Source organism: Myotis myotis, unplaced genomic scaffold (genome assembly GCF_014108235.1).
Source record: "Myotis myotis isolate mMyoMyo1 unplaced genomic scaffold, mMyoMyo1.p scaffold_m19_p_3, whole genome shotgun sequence".
NCBI lineage: Eukaryota > Metazoa > Chordata > Mammalia > Chiroptera > Vespertilionidae > Myotis > Myotis myotis.
The window spans coordinates 210,594,240-210,612,877 of NW_023416335.1; the positions used below are offsets into that span (position 1 = coordinate 210,594,240).

Here is an 18,638-nt window from a genome sequence, read left to right on the forward strand (position 1 = left end):
TGATAAGGATTAAATTGAAATCTGGAACTTGGGTAAATGTTAGCCACTACGGGTTTATGGCTTGAGGTGTGGCCCTTTATTTCTGATGCTAACAAACGCAGGAATTCCTGAGAGTGTGGGGGGAGCACTGATGGTAGGGAGGACTAAGGCCACAGGTCCCAGCCACGAGCACAGGTCTGCAGGGGGTGGGGAAGGGACCTGCGGGAGGGAAGGGACCTGCGGGAGGGAAGGGACCTGTGGGAGGGTGCACCTCTTTCAGCTTCTTGGCCCAGGGCTTCTGTGCCTTCCGAAAGCCGTCCTCGGCTTCTTTGGTCTCCTTAAAGCCCCCCATCATCTGCTTGTGGAAGGCCTCCTTCTGCCAGTTCTTGATCTTCTCGAAGTCCTCGTTCATCAGGGAGGCCTTCACCTCCAGGTGCAGCTCGCTCACCTTCTCCGCCTCGGACATGACGGCCATCCAGGCCTTCTCCACCGTCCCGTACTGAGGCCCTGCACAGGAGAGAAGCTGGTGGTCACTGGTCCCCGTGGGGCGGACAGGCCCTCCAGGGGACTTCCTGTCAGTCTCTCCCCGCTGCCAGGGAGTTGGGGCCAGCAGCCTGGCTGTCTGGCCAGGAGGCTTCCTTGTGGTTGTTTCAGATACTTTCCTCTCAGCAGCTGTTCCTTTTTCAGTTCCTGGGATGATGAAAAGAATAAGGAACTGAAGCTGAATCAGCCGGCCATTCTTTTGCTAGGGAACTTGAGAGATGAAATAAATTTCCTTTTTGAAGTCACTGGGCTCTTTAGAAACTCAAATTTTTGCCATTTTCATTTGTGTAAGGCTGGCTGTTGGGAGAGGGCCTTCGGAAGAGCTGACCTCTCTCCCAGGACACTTCCCTCTGGGGGGCTCCTCAGCACTGTGGCCCCTTCTCCTGGGCCACACGCTCTCCCTCCCAGGGATGAGGCAGAACTGCCATTCACTCCCAGGAAGAGCCCGGCCTGTGCCCTCAGCAGAGCAGAAGCTCTGTCTTGGGGGAGGAAAGAGTGGGAGGCAGGAACCTGCTCTGGCCAGATGGAAATCTCTAGATAGTGGGGTGGGGTGCCCGAGTCACCTCACTCACTGTTCTCAGGAAGGAAACTCACAAGCGGCCTGTCACTTTGAGGATGTGGGGTGGCATGAGGTGAGGGAGGGAGAAAGGCAGAGCTGGGGATGAACATGGAAGCTTCAGGTCCTGTCTTTAAGGCACTCCCAGGGGACAATGACTGTGTGAGCTGGGCGATGACACAGAGGCACTGGTGGGGGAGGGGGAACCTCTAATCCCTGGCGTCTATGAAACCTGCAGCTCCCTGTCCTGCCTAGATCCGCAACGCCAGGCAGGATCCACAAGTGAGGGGCAAGTGCTCTGTGACCCTCGAGCTCTGAGGGGACCAAGGTATTGTGTCGACAGCTGGATCCTGAGAGGCAGAAACAAATGACAACAGCTACCATTTACTGAGGGGTTGGGTCCATCCCTGGCTACGCCTCATCCATGAACAGCCGCTCCGCTGGTCCAGACCCTGGGAGCCCTACCCTCCTGAACCCTGACCCTCCAGGACCCCTGACCCAGGTGCCCTGGTTGGCACCTTCAAGGACAGCAGTCATGGTAGAAGAACCTGAGGAGCTCCTACCAACCCGCTCTGTCCTAGGAAACCCAGAACCAGTCACGTGCCCTCTACTGCTGGGAAGTGCGCTGAGCACAATCCATGTCCACAGCAGCCTTCTGTCACTAAGGCCCAGAATCTTCTGTTTGGCTAGGGAGGGAGAGAGGCAAAGCCTGTTATTCCAATAAAATTCAGAACTGAAGCCCTGCTGGGTGTCACTATCCAGCCCCGCCTGACTCACTCCATGGCCGGTCACACCGCAACAGCTCTCAGGGCCAGATGGAGCTTTCTCAAGTGTGGGCCCCTGGGAGCTGTTCTGCGTTAAACTGGCAAGCGCAGCATCCGTGGGAGACTCAGATGCTATCCCCAGCGCAGTCCTGCCGTGAGGGGAGGAAATCTCACGCAGCATGTGCTGGTGGGGGACAGCACCCTGCTGCTCTCCTAAAGGAATCACAGCCCCAGAACTGCAAGACGCACTCCTGCCCACTTCCTTGTAAGAGGAAACTGGCGCAGAGAAGTCACCGATTTGCCCAGAGCTGTCCTGGACAGGGGCCTCCCTACCCTTCTCCACGAGCTGCCTCCAGCGCCGGGCCCACTCGGTGAGCTGCTGCGCATACGCCTTCTCGATGCGCGCCCGCTCATGCAGGCAGTTCATGAGGTCGCTGCACAGGCGGTGGCCATCGTCGATTCGCTTCACGGTCCGCTTGTAGTTGCCGACCTAGGAGACAGAAGCAAGGACGCTGGGAGGCTTGGGGCTCTGGGCAGCAGCCCACCTGCCAGACCCTCTGAGAGTAGGATAGCCTGACCCTCACTGCTATTCCAGCAGCCTCCACGTGAACCAGGCTCCCGAAGGCCCATCCCACTCCCATTTGAAAGGCATCCCCACATCATTAGATGACAAGCTCCCCCTTTCACTTAACCAGCAGGAACATACGAAACAGCCATTTGAAGCTTCTCAATGTCCACGTGGCCAGTGTCCCTGCTCTGGCCTATGGGTCAGGGAGGGAGACAGACCAGCTCAGGGATGGCTATGATGGAGGGAAGTGAGGGGCTTAGGGCACCCAGGGAGGGCATCTTATGCAGACTGAGGGGCCGGGGACAGCTTTCCTGAGTAGGTGATGCCTAACTAGAAAGATTTAAAATAATAATAATGTTTTAGTAACTCATAGTAAAATGATCTTACATTACAGACTTTTGGCTAAAGGCCTTTGATTATCATGGGTATAAACAGCTGTCTTCTGCCTTGTTGTCATCACTTGCCGGATTATTATTGCCTCCCATCATAGCAATCAACACTATTTCCCACTTACTGAGCACCTTCTATGTGCCAAACACCACAACAGGTGTACTACACCACCAAACACTGCCACCACCGTAACAAGCAGGAATAACTGTCCCCGCTTTACGATGAAGAGACCAAGGCTTAGAGAAGTCGCATCGTTTGCCAAGATCCCACAGTTGCAGATCCTTCTCTGCTTGGACAAGGACTAAGGTGAGCTTTGGCCACTTTTTCTCATATGTGAAAGGAGAGACTAGCTCATCTAAATTGTAAATAATTAACGGATAATTGAGAAAATTCTAGTGGCTAATTTGGAGGGATAATAGGGTGTTCAATGTTTCATTCTTTGAGCTGTTGGCTTGAATGGACACCGTATAGCTCATCCTGGACACCAGAAATACCTGGTTCCTGGAGGAAATGGGGCAGAAAAACCATCTATTGTATTTTCGACCCCTTTCTCCCTGTCTTCAAAAACCCCAGCCAACCTTCTGCCAGTTTTAGCGTTTCTAAGTCTCTGCCTGGCTGACCATGCTCGTACTTCCCCCTGGATGAGAGTGAATCTAGAAGCTCCTGGAGAACAGGGTCCCACTCCTGCAGAAAAGGGTACGGTCCTCAGGCTGCGGAGACCAGCGGCACTGCTGTTCAGTTCTGATTTACGCACAGTGTGGCTACCAGCGCCTCTGCTACCCCGAGCCTGGCTAACCGGGTGAAGAAGGGGTTCTGAGGAGTGGTGGGAGGAGCCTGGGAAGGCAGAACGCAGGCCTGCATGGAGATGGGCAATGGGGGGAGGGACTGAGATGTCACGCTCCCATGGGGACAGTAGAAGCCCTGGAAGTCAGGTGGCCTGGCAGCCTTCCCCAGAGGCCACTGGGATTTGCAGCAGCTTGAAGTTCACAATGACACGAGGCACTTGTGTTATTATTTATTAATTATTGTATTATTTCCCTCCACAGTCCCCCAGCCCAGGCCTGCCTGGCTGTAAGCCCTCAGTCAGGGAAGCAGGTGAGCATCTCGCCAACACACACAGGCTGAACCCGAGCTTTCAGCCCTACCCTTCAGCAGCCCCTTTTTAGGAAGGCGAAAGCGAGCATTTCACAACCAGTTGGAAGTGACATCACATGCTCACTTCCCATTTAAAAGAGGGCCTTGCTGTCATTTTGAAATTTACAGCAAGAGGAAAAAAATCACCAACAAAACCCAAGTCAGTGTCGCTGAGCTGGTGGCCAGGAGAGCTGAGATCATCACAGCCCGTGCACACCTGACAGTCCCCAGGCAGCCACCACGCGAGCTGGCTTTCATCCCGTTACCAACAATATTCAAACTGGTGACCAACATCAAAACATGTCGGCTCTCCAGAAACCTGCCCATCTCTGACTTTCAAAACCCTTGTAGAAAGATTTACAGAAAAGAAAAGGATGTTTCTTAACAAGGTCCATGTTGGTACAACCCATCAGCACACACAAGGTGAGCAAAAGTAGGTTTACAGTTGTGAGTATGTGAAATACAGCTTATTCTTATTCTTGTATTATTATTTACTAGGGGCCTGGTGCATGAAATTCGTGCACTGGGTGTGGGGGGAAGGAGTGTCTCTCAGCCCAGCCTGCCCCCTCTCACATATTGGGAGCCCTCAGGCGTTGACCCCCATCACCCTCCAATCGCAGGATCAGCCCCTTGCCCAGGCCTGACGCCTCCGCCAGAGGTGTCAGGCTTGGACAGGGGACCCCCATCTCCCCCCGATCACTGGCTCTGACCCCCGCCCAGGCCTGAGGCCTCTGGCCCAGGAATCATGCCTGGGCAGGGGACCCCCATCTCCCTCTGATCGCTTGCTCCACCCCCCGCCCAAGCCTGACGCCTCTGACCCAGGCTTCAGGCCTGGGCAAGGGGACCATCATATCCCCCCAATCCCCGGCTCCGCCCCCCCAGCTCCCCACAGTTGCAGGCTCCGCCCCTGCCCAGGCCTAATGCCTCTGGCCTGGGCATCCGGCCCGGGCAGTGGGGACCCGCAGCTGCAGCGGCCCCGCGATCGTGGGCTCCGCTTTAGGCCCAGGCAAGGGACCCCTAGCTCCTGGGACTGCCAGCTTCGACCATGCCCAGCTCCCATCGCTGGCTCCACCCCTACTTCCTGCTATCACTGGCCAGGGCAGCAAAAGCACCTGATTCTCCGATCATGGCTGTGGGGCAGGGCAAAGGCAGCCCCAGGGCCGCCTTTGCCCTGCCCCCCAGCTCTTAGCTCCCCCCTGGGTTTCTGATCACTGTCAGTGGCAGGGGGCTTCTTCCTGCTTTCCCTTTCGCCTCCCTGCATTGTGCCTACATATGCAAATTAACCGCCATCTTGTTGGCAGTTAACTGCCAATCTTAGTTGGCAGTTAATTTGCATATAGCCCTGATTAGCCAATGAAAACGGTAGCGCCGTATGCCAATTACCATTTTTCTCTTTTATTAGTGTAGATTAACGAGGGGCCCGGTGCACGAAATTCGTGCGGGGGGGGGGGGGGTTGTCCCTCAGCCCAGCCTGCCCCCTCTCACATACTGGGAGACCTCAGAGGATGTCCTAGTGACGGCTTAGGCCTGCTCCCTGCTCCCCTTGGGGATAGGGCCTAAGCCGCAGTCTGGCCACCCTTTGTGGGAGGTGACCCGGCTGATCAGGGGAAGGCACCAGCCCCATCACCCCGCTGCTGCAGCCACTGCCAGTCACCAAAGCCAGCAAGATTTTTTCATCAACACGGACTCCAGCCCCTTCACCATGAAAAATGACAACTTTCTTTAGGCATTTTCAAGATGTGTCTTTCATATAATAATAATTTCTTTATTATTTTTTTTTATCCTCACCTGAGGATATGTTTCCATTGATTTTTAGAGAATGTGGAAGAGAAAGGGAAAGAGAGAGAGAAACATCAAAGTGAGAGGAACACTTTGATTGGTTGCCTCCTGCATGAGCCCTGACCTGGGCCCCAGCCAGGAGCCTGCAACCTAGGTACATGCCCTTGGTCAGAATTGAACCCAGACCCTGCCATCGGCAGGCCAAGGCATTATCCACTGAGCCAAACCGGCTAGGGCAAGATATGACATTTCTTAGCCCTCCAGCAGCGGACCTTCATTTTTTTCGCCAGGAGTGTGGTGAAAACCCCTAGATCACCTTTTTGGATTCTTATTACCCAAGTTACTAAGAGTATTACCAGTGGCATACAGGGAGCTTAACCAATGAGCGGTCAGAAAAGGTGTTTCCTCTGTAGTTCACACCAATTGCCAGCTTGCCCCCCCCGCCCCGGCCCAGGCTTCAGGCCTGGGCAGGGGACCCCCATCTCCCTCTGATCGCCAGATCGGCCCCTCACCCAGGCCTGACGCCGTGGCCAGAGGCGTCGACCCCCATCACCTTCCAATCGCCGGATCAGCCCCTCGCCCAGGCCTGACGTCTCCACCAGAGGTGTCAGGCCTGGGCAGGGGACCCCCATATCCCCCCAATCTCCGGCTCCGCCCCCCACCCAGGCCTAATGCCTCTGGCCCAGGCGTCAGGCCTGGGCAGGGGACCCCCATCCCGCCCGATCACCAGCTCTGCCCTTGCCCAGGCCTGACACCTCGGCTAGAGGCGTCGACCTCCATCACCCTCCGATTGCTGGATCGGCCCCTTGCCCAGGTCTGATGCCTCCACCAGAGATGTCAGGCCTGGGCAGGGGACCCCCATCTCCCCCCGATCACCGGCTTCTGGGGCTTCTGGGGCCGGCCTGTGGCCCGGGATGGCAGCTCGTGCTGGCGGCTGTGCTGTCCTGCCCTGCCTGCAGTATGCAAATTAGCCGCCATCTTTGTTGGCGGTTAATTTACATATCTCGCTGATGAGCCAATGGGAGGCGTAGCGAAGGTACAGTCAATTACCATGTTTGTCTATTATTAGATAGGATTATTGTACTATTTTCTATTCAAACTGTAAACCTACTTTTGCCCCACCCTATATTTAAATAACTACTCTTGAAATCTGAAAAGCAGCAAGGAGTACAGGAAGGATGTTTCCAGAAGCACGTGTTGTAGGTTTAAGTGCCGGCACTGTGACCACTGCTGGGCCACTGGGAGAAAGGGGTGCTCAAGGTGACAGGCACTGCAAAGCCATCTATGTCCCTAACTCCATCTACATTCAGGCTCACCCCTCAGATATCAAGACACTAAAGACAGATGCTCAACACGCATGTGCCTGGGCACAGGACCATGATGCTCATCCTCTCCCTTCAGGACTGCCTGGCTGAGGGAGGGGCGGGGCAGGGAGGTATACTGAAGGCAACATCCGAGCTGAACTTTCAAGGACTTTCAAGGAGGCTGGCACATTAATGGGCAAGTAGGAGGCTGGCCACCTTGATGGAGAGGTGAGGGAAAGGATTCCAGACAGAACAGTGCTGGCAAAGTGAAGAAGTTGTGATAGCATGGAGACCTGGGGCACTGTGAGACATCCACCAGGAATGGAACACGGAACACAGAACGCAGGGCAACGGGCAGAGACTTGGCCAGGGGTCAAGTGCAGCGGGTGGGGTGGGAGGTGGGGTCAGACAGAGAAATCTCCAGGGCGGGCCTTCACCCTGAAAGGTGCTGTGCTCAGGGCCTGGTGGGCTTCGGGAGGGTGGAGCTCCTGGGGGAAGGTGTGAGAGTGCCTCCTGAGACTGGGGCGCAGCTGTGAGAGGAGAGCTAACACAGGATAACTTTAGAAAGGGGCGTGGACTGAGTGCCAAAGGCAGGGGGAGGAGAGGGAGCAGACGGCTGGTGATGGCGTGACCCATCCTACCTGCCCCAGTTTCAGCTCTGCAAGGCTCAGCTCGGCTTCCCCAGGGCGGCTTCCCTGCCGCCTGCCGTCCCAGCCGGACCACCAGTGCAGAGCACCTGCATCGCCTGCACTTGCACACAGGCGAGACCAACTCCCCGGCCCGGACTCCTGCTGGCTGGTCCACCCGGGCACCACGAGGGTCCTTCCGAACACTGCCCCCATGGCCCGCAGTCGCAGCTGGTCCCGCACAGGTAACGACCGTGCATGTTAGCTCCCTGCCGTGCTGGGCTGCAGGCCTCCTGGCAGCAGGTGCCGCACGGTCTTGCCCCAGCAGCAGCATCACAATAGGGCCTGTCCACACTGAGCCGGGCGGGGTGCTGACAGCGCCACAGGGGCCACATCGTCGAATCTGTCACAATCCTAGGCAGCGGGCGCTGCTTGTTTCCATTTTACAGAAAAGGAAACTGGTTTGAAGAAGCGAAGTCACCCATGATCATGCACCCAGGAGGCAGAGCCCACCTTACAGAGCCTTCCTCAGGCCGAGAGCAGAGAAGGCATCAAGCCAAGATTTAATGCTTGGTATCAGGTCACGTGTATGCTTCCAACAGATTCAGGGAAGGCCACAGAGGTCAGGATGGTCAGGCAGCATGCAGGCCCTGTCCCTGATCCCGCCATGTGCTGGCGAGGCTATCGGGAACCCCAAACCTGAAAATGACTAAAACCGCTTGCTCAAGATGACCTTTATTTTACCCTCCGAACACTCATGCCCTTTAACCTGCAACCCTGAGGCCTAAGCACACTGCTTCCTCCACACCTGGAGGCACGTTCAAGGGCGAGCCAGCTGAGCGGAGTGGACAGAGCCTGCCGAGACAATAAACCCATTTGTCTCTGCTTTCTTCAGGCAAAAGCAGATGTTCTTGTCTACCGACAGTATGACAGCTAAGAATTTAGATGGGCGCCTACGAGCTTAAATCAATGGCTTGTTAAAGCTACTTGATTTAATATATGCTGATAACATATTCTGGCAACTTCCACCTTTTTTTTTTTTTTTAACCAAGCAGCTGCAGAATTCTGTAATAGCACTGCATTTAGCTACTTCATTTTCCCAGGCGCTTTCTGTCATCAACTGGGTCATTACAGTGATGCTGCCGAACGCGGCCTGCAGGAACAGGCATGCCGTGTGTGCTGAGACCGCATCGCCACAGCAGAGGCCAGGGCTCCCAGCCAGAACCTGTCCCGACATCTGACACCACTTTACATGTTCCCATTCCCTTAACCCTCACATATGCCAGGATGTGGGTATCAGCATCACTCCCACTCTACAGATTGGGAAATTGAGGCAAAGACAAATTAGCAACTTGCCCAAAGCCACATACATGTGAAATGACAAGCCTGGGAGTCAAACCCAGGTCACCTGGCTTCAGAGCACGTGTCTGAACCTGCCCCGCTGCCTGTGTCGGTCTCTCTTGAAGGCCTTCTGTGTGCTCCATCCCCTCCACATCGCCACCTAGCTCAAGGCAGGTACTGATTAATACCAGAAGCAATGTCATTCCATTAGGGAAAAAATTTTCCCCAAGACTCTAAAGCAGCGGTTCTCAACCTGTGGGTCGCGACCCCTTTGGCGGTCGAACGACCCTTTCACAGGGGTCGCCTAAGGCCATCCTGCATATCAGATATTTACATTATGATTCATAACAGTAGCAACATTACAGTTACGAAGTAGCAACGAAAATAATTTTATGGTTGGGTCACAACATGAGGAACTGTATTTAAAGGGCCAGAAGGTTGAGAACCACTGCTCTAAAGGATTCTGTCTATGGTTTGGCTCAGCGGTGCGAATCACGAGGACTTGCGTTTCTAAAGGCCAGCCCACCAGGAGCTCCCAGGAAGTCTGCACAGCCACCACTGGCTCCTCCTGAGTGTCCTTCTAAGCGGCACAGCCTTCCTGGGGCCAGCACGCGGGGCCTGCCTGTCTGCAAACAGGGGGCAGAGGGGCAGCCTGAATGCCAGTATTGTCCCACGGGCACCACCAACTGCATCCTGTGACCCCCAGTTCTAACACAGCTCCATCCAGTCTCACCATCAACGTCCCCTACGCAGTGGGAGTGCACCTGACAATGCCAGGAAGCCGCTGCTGCCCACAGGCCGGGACACACCCGTGACTCTGTCGCTGCCCCTGTCAGAAGTGTTCTGCCTTCTAAGAAATGTTCCCTCAGATGATGTGCCTCTCTGGCTACTGAAATTTGAGCTCTGGCCCAGATACCCACCAGGAAGGTGCTATCACCTTAGGGGAAGGGACAGAGGGCACTGGCACCCCTGTGCTATTTCATTTACTCTGATCCCGCGGAAGCCAGCTACCCTCCTTGAGGGTAGGGACTCAGACTGCCACATTCATTGTTGGAGCCTCAAAGGGCCTACCACACAGTAGGTGATCAATAAACACATACTTTTAATAAAATGAAGTACTCAGCTAAAAGGTAGTATTGAGCTTTTCCCCAATACATAGGAAAGAAAGTGTGGATAGAAGTTTGAGCTCCTGGCCCATCTTTTCTAAACTTGGCCATCACTTATCTATTAGTCTATAATATCAGATGGTATTTGATGTCAGACAAATACACTTAATTATTCTAAGTTTATACAACTCCTTTGTGCTCATGCCCAGTAAGGCCCAGGCCATCATCCTCACCTTCTGCACCACTAGAGTCTCCAGGGTCAGAAAAGCAACCACGTGGGAGCCAATGTCTGCATTCTCACTTCATCCTGGCTGCCTCCCTCAAAGGCCAGTATCATCCCCTCTTTACAGATGAAAAGCCTGAGGCTCATAGTGTCAAGCAACTTGCCCAAGGTCACACAGCTAGTAAGGGCACAGCTAGGATCAAACCTAGGTAGTTTCATTTTTTAAAAAATATATATATTTTAAATATATTTTTATTGACTTCAGAAAGGAAGGGAGAGGGAGAGAGATAGAAACATCAATGATGAGAATCATTGATGGGCTGCCTCCTGCATATCCCCCTACTGGGGATCGAGCCCGCAACCCAGGCATGTGCCCTTGACAGGGATCGAACCTGGGACCCTTCAGTCCACAGGCCGATGCTCTATCCACTGAGCCAAACCAGCTAGGGCAGAACCTAGATCTTTTCAACTGCAAAGCCAGTGCTCTTTCCATGAAACCCATGGCTACAGGGAAAGTTACAGGGGTTTTACCATGAGAATAAAATTGGATCAAAAAAGGACTTTAGCCCTAGCCGGCTTAGCTCAGTGGATAGAGCATCGGCCTGTGGACTGGAGGGTCCCAGGTTCGATACTGGCCAAGGGCACATGCCTGGGTTGCAGGCTTGATCCCCAGTAGGGGTAGTGCAGGAGGCAGCCGATCAATGATTCTCTCATCATTGATGTTTCTATCTCTCTCTCTCCTCTCCCTTCCTCTCTGATATGAATAAAGAAATATATATTTTTAAAAAAAGGACTTTACTTCAACCAGCAGGCAGGAAAAGTGGGGCTCAGGAAGAATGACTACCAAAACCACAAAATAATCTAATCAGGAAGGGAGTTCCTCATAGGCTCAGACAGACAGGAAGATGCTCCAACCAGCCCCAGGGCAGTGTGTTTAGCCCTCTGGCCTTTTGCCTGCACTGGCCAGCATATCACATCACCACCGTCTGTTTTTCTACGCAAAACTGCCTTTCAGGCTAAGCCCAGTGATTTGTATATTTCACTCTAAGTCATACATGGTTGAACATGAAAAGGAAGATCAGTGAATGGACAAACTGACAAGACCTCTAAAGCACCCGACTTTTCTAGCAAGGCAGCTTCACTGACAGCTTAGCCATCCTGTTGCCATCCAAATCTGACCACAAATGCCTGGCTGGTTTGGGGGTATGTTTATCCCCCCGACCTCACCCTCCACACACAGTCCTGGCAGGCAGGCATCAGCCTGATTTCTGTATCATGGGGGGAAAGCCTGGGCATTACCTCCCAGAAGCTGTCGCTGGACACTTCTACTCCAACGGAATCATCGTAAGTGACAGACATCTCTCCGAAGGGTGAGGGAGCAGCAGGCCAACTGCAGACACTCCAAATCCGAAGACAAACCTACAAGAAAAACATATCATTGTGATTTTGAACTCCCAAGGTAAAAGCAAGCCATCCCCATTGAAGGTTGCCATTTCCAGCGCTGCCTGCGTACAAAACAGTCTGAAATGTTTCCTTTGTGGGAGAAGGTCAATAAACTCACGTGTATTTCACATTAACGAGTAAACCTCCTCACCATCCTGCTGAAGGGCTAGAAGAGCTCTCACAACAGTTTGTGTTCTGAGATCAACAGCCTGATGCCGTCACTAAACACTCTTGCTCATCCCTTGGAGAACGAGACACAGGCCACGTGAGGAGAGCAGCAAAGGAGGGCACAGCCCTTGCATCTCGGGGCTCACTCTGTCCCAGCCTGTCCTAGCCATCCAGCAGGGAGAGGATCGGGGTAAACTGAGTGGAAATAATCCCGCCTTTGACATGACTCTCCACAGGGTTGCAGCACATTCTGACTGTGCCGGGCACTGTCCTCCCCCACCCGTGGCTGACTCATCTCAGCCACTGAAACCCCAAATTCAGACCAGTTTCTTTGGACACCATCTGTGTGAGGGTCAGCTGCACAGAGTGAAGACGAACAAGCGAAAGTGGCCGTTTCTGAGTGCAGACGCAGTGTTCTCAGCCCAGCAAGGGGCAAGGGGCAGATGCGCCCCTGCGGGAGGGAAGAAGCTGAAGCACATTCGGAAGCACAGATCACTGCGATGGAACGACCTGTCCCAGGGATGAGACTCCACCCTCCTTTCCATCACCCTGTGTTTGATCACACAGCCAGATCCAAACTCTAACCACAGAGTCAGGATTCACAGCCTCAGCTTAGTGACAGCAGGGAGCAGGTGGGGTGGGCAGGCAGAATGCCCTACCCTGCTACACCTGCAGGCGCAAGGCTTGGTTTGTTCTAGGTCAGTGATGGCGAACCTATGACAGGCGTGTCAGAGGTGAGACGCGAATTCATTTTTTTGGTTGATTTTTGTTAAATGACATTTAAATATATAAAATAAATATCAAAAATATGTCTTTGTTTTACTATTGTTGCAAATATAAAAAAATTTCTATATGTGACACAGCACCAGAGTTAAGTTAGGGTTTTTCAAAATGCTGACACGCCGAGCTCACAAGGTTCGCCATCACTGTTCTAGGTCCTTTACTCATGTTATCACATCTAATCCTCATGATTCCCTGTGAGACAGCCTAGAGCAGCGGTTCTCAACCTGTGGGTTGCGACCCCTTTGGGGGTCGAACAACCCTTTCACAGGGGTCGCCTAAGACCATCAGAAAACACATAATTACATATTGTTTTTGTGATTAATCACTATGCTTTAATTATGTTCAATTTGTAACAATGAAAATACATCCTGCATATCAGATATTTACCTTATGATTCATAACAGTAGCAAAATCACAGTTATGAAGTAGCAACAAAAATAATTTTATGGTTGGGGGTCATCACAACATGAGGAACTGTATCAAAGGGTCGCGGCATTAGGAAGGTTGAGAACCACTGGTCTAGAGCCACAGTAAGGAATACAGGCTCTAGAGTCAGGCTTCCTGGGCTCCAATCCTAAATCCATTACTCACTGTCTGGGCAGCAGAGGGCAAGTTATCTGACCTCTCTATGCCTCAAAGGCTTTATCTGTAAAAGACAGACAATAAGTAAATCAGAATTGCTGAGAGGGTCAGATGAGGCAATACATACAAGGGCTTAGAACAATACATGGCCCATAGTAAGTGCTATGGACATAGTAAATAATAATGTGATTATTATTAGACTAGAGGCCCGGTGCATGAATTTGTGCACAGGTGGCGTCCGGCCAACGGGGGGGACGGGGGACACACACATGGGAGGTTGGCTAGTCAGCCGGCCCCGCCCCCTGGTCAAACTCCTGGTCGAAGGACAATTTGCATATTAGCCTTTTATTATATAGGACAGTAACTATTATTAGTATTACTAGCATTATTTTGTTCTATACATTACAGTTGAGAAAACTGATCCTTGGAGAAGTAACTTGCCCAAGGTTCGCCTAAGTAATGAATGGTAGAGACCAGCATTTGATACCAACTCTGCCTGTTTGCTAAGGTAACATCATGTCTCCAATTTAAAGATCTATAACCTCAGATCTGCTTGCTAGTTAAGAGGGCTTAATCTGGTGGAGCTTCCAAAGGTAAACACAGCACTGTATGCCCAATGAATTCAAAGACAGAGTATGGTACTTCAAAGCCACAGCTATAATGCACGCAAGTATAACTGGGCAGTCGTATGGGTGCTACCCACACACTCGTCCTGAACGCACGCTGACTAAATCTGCTCCATCACCACAGGGGCAGTGTGTCATCAACCACAGGGCTACCACCAAGGCCTACCAGGCCACCTGCCTGGGCCATCGTACCACCTTGTTTCGTAGCATCCCCTTTTCCACAGAATCCTGTGCTCTGAGGCAGGCCCTCCTCGAAGCACCCAGCCTGCCTTTGCAGCAGCAGAAAGTCATCTACCCAGCACACCTGGTCTCTGCTCCAGGCTCCTCAGGGAACATCTGGGCGTTTGGCTCAGGCAAGTCTCACCGTGGTCCAATCAAGTGGCTGGCTGGGGGCCGGGCCAGCTCCAGGGAGCAGTTACAGGGAGGAAGGGCACCTGCTCTGGATGGAGAAAAGCTCAGAGGAACTCCTTTCTGCCTGGGTTCAGCCACGGTTTAGATACTAATGGAAGATCAGTTCTGCACAAGATTTATTAATAGAAGAATATAATTTTTAAAATTGTATATCATCAGTCAACAGTGGCCTGAACGAAAACCAGTGACTCACATGGCACTTAACGTGTTAAGCATCCTTTGAAGCACAATGTTACCTATATTCAACAATCTCATTTATTTTTCATTAACAGTCCCATGAGGTAGGTATTTTTATTTCCTTTCCACAGATGAGAAATTAAAGATCAAGTAACTTGCTTAAGATTATAAATGGTGAGATCAAGAATCAAAACCAGGTTCTGTGATTCTAAAGTTCAAGTTTTTCCTATTATACTACATTGCAGATCTATATATATATAAAAGCCCAGCAACTGGAATGGCGGAACAACCGGAACGACCAGTGGCTATGATGTGTACTGCAGCAGCCAACCAGTATGATCTGGCCCCTGATTGGCCCCCAACACCCTGATTGGGGGCAGGGCCAACTGCCCGCCCCCCACTGGCCTGGCCCGATGGGCCCCCATCGGGGCAGGCCAGCCGGACCCCACCTGTGCATGAATTTGTGCACCAGGCCTCTAGTAATTAAATAAGTTCATAGGTATAATGAATAAAATGCTGTGAAAATATCAAGAGAGCAAGAATGAATCCTTTCATGAACAGGGCGTGGAAAAGCTGGAGTGAGACTTACAGGGAGATGGGCTCTGTTTAAGTATACGAGAGGGGCCTCCTATCTGTAAGGGGAGGAGGGGATTGAGATGGGTCAAAGGGAGGCCAAGGAATCTCATCTGCCCCTGGAAATCCATGGTTGGTGATTTTACAAAAGTAATAGAATCAGCTGTCAGCCTTCAGGGCTCAAACAAAAAATGTCCTCCACAATGTATAGTTAGATCTGTTCATTTATGGCCAGGATTTGACTGACACCACTGACTCAATATGGCACAATGATCAACCACTATTCCTGGGCCCATAAGACCTGAGTCACACCAGCCATAGTTGGGTTCAGGAAGGGACTGGAAGGAAAGAACCCATAAAACATCATGCGACTCAGTGACACAATGGTCTTGTGTCAACAAAAATTGGAAAGAGAGGAAGACCTGCCATTATCAGCTGCACTTGGTGAGCCTCATTCATTCAAGATCTAAGTTTCAAAAACTGAGACAGTGCTGGGAATACAGATAGACCATGGGCTAGACCTCAAATTCTTTCAAATAAAACTGAAAAACAATGAAACTGGACTAGATTAGTGGGAATCAAGAAGTCCCAAATGTTAACTTTGTCAAATACAAACAGAAAAAATATTCTTTGCCCTTTTAATACCATACATAAAAGGAAATTGATTGATGTGAAAATGCTTGATGACAATCAAAATAAGACCTCAGAATGCCTGCTCTACATAAGGCAAGAAAAATGGCAATATCCAATGTTAAGGGGTCTTAATGTACTAAATTGGGCATTCTTTTTTTTTTTTTAATGTATTTGTAACCTAGAAAGTTGTAATCTAAAAAAATCTATTTTTCCATAGAGAACTCAAAGAGAGTTTGGCAGAGAAAGGAAGGACAGGAAGAAGGATGGATTATCCATGGTTCTATCACGGGAAGACAACACAATGTATTTTCCTTCCTCACAGCTGTTTTCAGACATCATCTATTCCCTCCTTAAAGTAGGGGGCGAGGTGAGGTGGACACGTGTGACTTGGGGGCCTAGAGCTGCAGAAAAATAACTCTCAGGTAAGAGGAGAGGGCGTAGGACACAGCCTACAAAGAGAAAATGAACTTCTTGGACAAAGCCCCTAAAGTCCAAACACTGGCACTCTGTTCTCATATATGGGCACTCACTTGAGTGTAGTAACCAAGTGGGGACCAGCTGCAGACCAGGCCACACCCAGGAGCCATGCTCAACCCCACAGAGAAACCAAGAAGGTTCTTGGCCAAAGTTGTCCGTGTTTGTGTCAAATCAAGAATGCCTGCTTCAACCACACATGGTTCTGCTGTTCCACCTGGGAGCCCAGGGTGGGAATAAAGCAACATCAAAGCAGCCCCTAGGTACCAAGCATCTCTTATCATCAATAGGTGGTCTAAGTGAGCTTTAAATATATTATTTTTGTTCCTTAAAACCCTGTAAAAATGTATTATTGTCCCCATTTTACAGGGAGGTAACTGAGTGCAATGATTCAAATTAAAAGCTTGCAGCTCATCTATAACAATAAAAGCATAATATGCTAATTAGACTAAATGTCTTTCCGAATGACCTTCCGGACAAAGCCAGGGCTGTGAGGGAAGCCCAGGTCCCAGGTGCCAGAGGGAAGCCAGTGCCAGCAGCCAGGGGAAGGAAGGCCTACTCTTGCACAGATTTCGTGCTTGGGGCCTCTAGTAAATGCTAAGCTGGGATTCCACCCAGGCGTCTGGCTCCATGCTGCCGACTCCAGCAGGACACTGCATGACCAGCCCCGTCATTCCCAGACCTGGGAACCCTGCTTGGCTGGGAGGCTGCTGCCCCAGGGAAGGTAATATCGCTGCCCAAATATCCCCAAAGGCCCTGGGCCTGTCAGAGAATATTACTCGGAATTTTTTTCGTGCAGAAATGTGAATCTGGCTTTAGTACCCACTGATAAAGTTGGGGAAACCAAGGCTTCTGAGGGCAACAAGAGAGACCCTTCAGGCCCATTCTTTCAAAAGGAGATCTGACCGGGTAAACTTCTTGGTCCTGCTTCCCTCGCTCTGCTAGGGTCTGAGCCAAACCTGCCCCTCACCAAGGCTGTGCCCATGCTGTGAAACTCTGGTCTGTACTGCCAAATGGTACTGAGTGTTCCTGAGATGTACTTATCAAAGCCAAACCCATAAATGTGCATTTAATAATTAACTAGGTACTTCTCCACGGGCGGTGACGTTCCTGGGAAGACAGTGTGGCATCTGGGCTCCACCCCTGTGGACTCAGTCAGCCATCCTGAGAGCCTGTCCTCTGAAAGGCAAGGTCATCACCAGCGCTCCCTCCCTCCTGAGCTAGGAATGGCTCAGGGATGATAAGGGACAAGTGAGCCAGAACTGCTCTTTCCGAGGACAGGACAGACTGCCACTTCAGTGTATTTCAGCCTGTCCACTACCCAGTAGGTGACTGGTTGCTTCTTTCTTTCTTTCTTTTTTAAAATATATTTTATTGATTTTTTACAGAAAGGGAGGGAGAGGGATAGAGAGTTAGAAACATCGATGATAGAGAAACATCGATCAGCTGCCTCCTGCACACTCCCTACTGGGGATGTGCCGGCAACCAAGGTACATGCCCTTGACTGGAATCGAACCTGGGACCCTTCAGTCCGCAGGCTGACGCTCTATCCACTGAGCCAAACCGGTTAGGGTTGGTTGTTTCTTCCTAGAGAAACTGAAACCCAATACTAAAATATAATGCTGAGTGAGCTCTATGAATTCTGAACAAATGCTACATATAAGTGCTCCTGTGGGAGACTCCTGCACATGCTTAGACCCTTGGAGACCTTAAATTCAGTTGCTCGTGGGACAGGGACTATGTGCTTCCGTCTGAACCTTGTCTGCCCATCAGAGGCTGTAGAAGCAGCAAGCTTGACAGCAAGACAATCAAAGTACAAAGATGTACAAATCATCACCTCGCCTCCCACTCCTGAAAACACACCGGCGCTCCTCCACGTGATCCTGGCACACGCGGGCCCTCCATCAATGTCTGCTGAATACATGTTCTAAGAGAAGGAGACACGTGTCCAGCTCTCTGGATTCTACTGACTTCTGCCACTGACGTATCTAAACACTGGTGAGTCAGAGCCACTCCTAAAATGATTCGCTGAGTCTCAGAGGCTAATGGAGGTGGCTGAGGGTGCCCTTGGGCCAGGCTGGGAGCGGCACAACCTCCTTCCTCCCCGCTGAGCCTGATAACAGGTATCCAGTAAACAAAAGGTACAAGTTACATAAGTACATCTAGCTCCCTCTGAATGCCCTTAATTTGTTCCAAAAAAGAAAAACAACAGAACAGGCAGTTGGGCCAAGAGGCTATTACTATGAAGCAAGGACATTCTGAGCGAAGGCGCCGTTGCTCGCGTCCCCAGTCAGCCTCCGGAGAAAGCCCTCTCTAGTCCTCTGTCACCGCAGAGGCAGCGCCTCAGGAAGGTGTCCTCGAAGCTGCCCCACACACAACGCTGCCCGGCTCTGTGCTGCCCTGCAGGACTCGGAGTGAGCACACACTCCACCCATGGTTTGTTTCTTCAAACTCA

General features: G+C 51.5%; 1 protein-coding gene across 6 annotated transcripts in view; it reads right to left on the reverse strand.

The window, feature by feature from the left end:
• The window catches only part of PACSIN2 (protein kinase C and casein kinase substrate in neurons 2), a 117,187-nt gene that overhangs the window by 13,286 nt on the left and 85,263 nt on the right, over positions 1 to 18,638 (reverse strand). For all 6 annotated transcript variants that reach the window (XM_036297131.1, XM_036297129.1, XM_036297127.1 and 3 more), the window contains 3 exons: positions 11,613 to 11,732; positions 2,176 to 2,332; positions 251 to 486 (listed from right to left, as the gene is read on the reverse strand). In XM_036297131.1, the coding sequence (XP_036153024.1) occupies positions 251 to 486; positions 2,176 to 2,332; positions 11,613 to 11,672 (453 nt within the window). In that variant the 5' untranslated portion in view covers positions 11,673 to 11,732. Of the gene's footprint in view, positions 1 to 250; positions 487 to 2,175; positions 2,333 to 11,612; positions 11,733 to 18,638 lie in introns of those variants that run through there.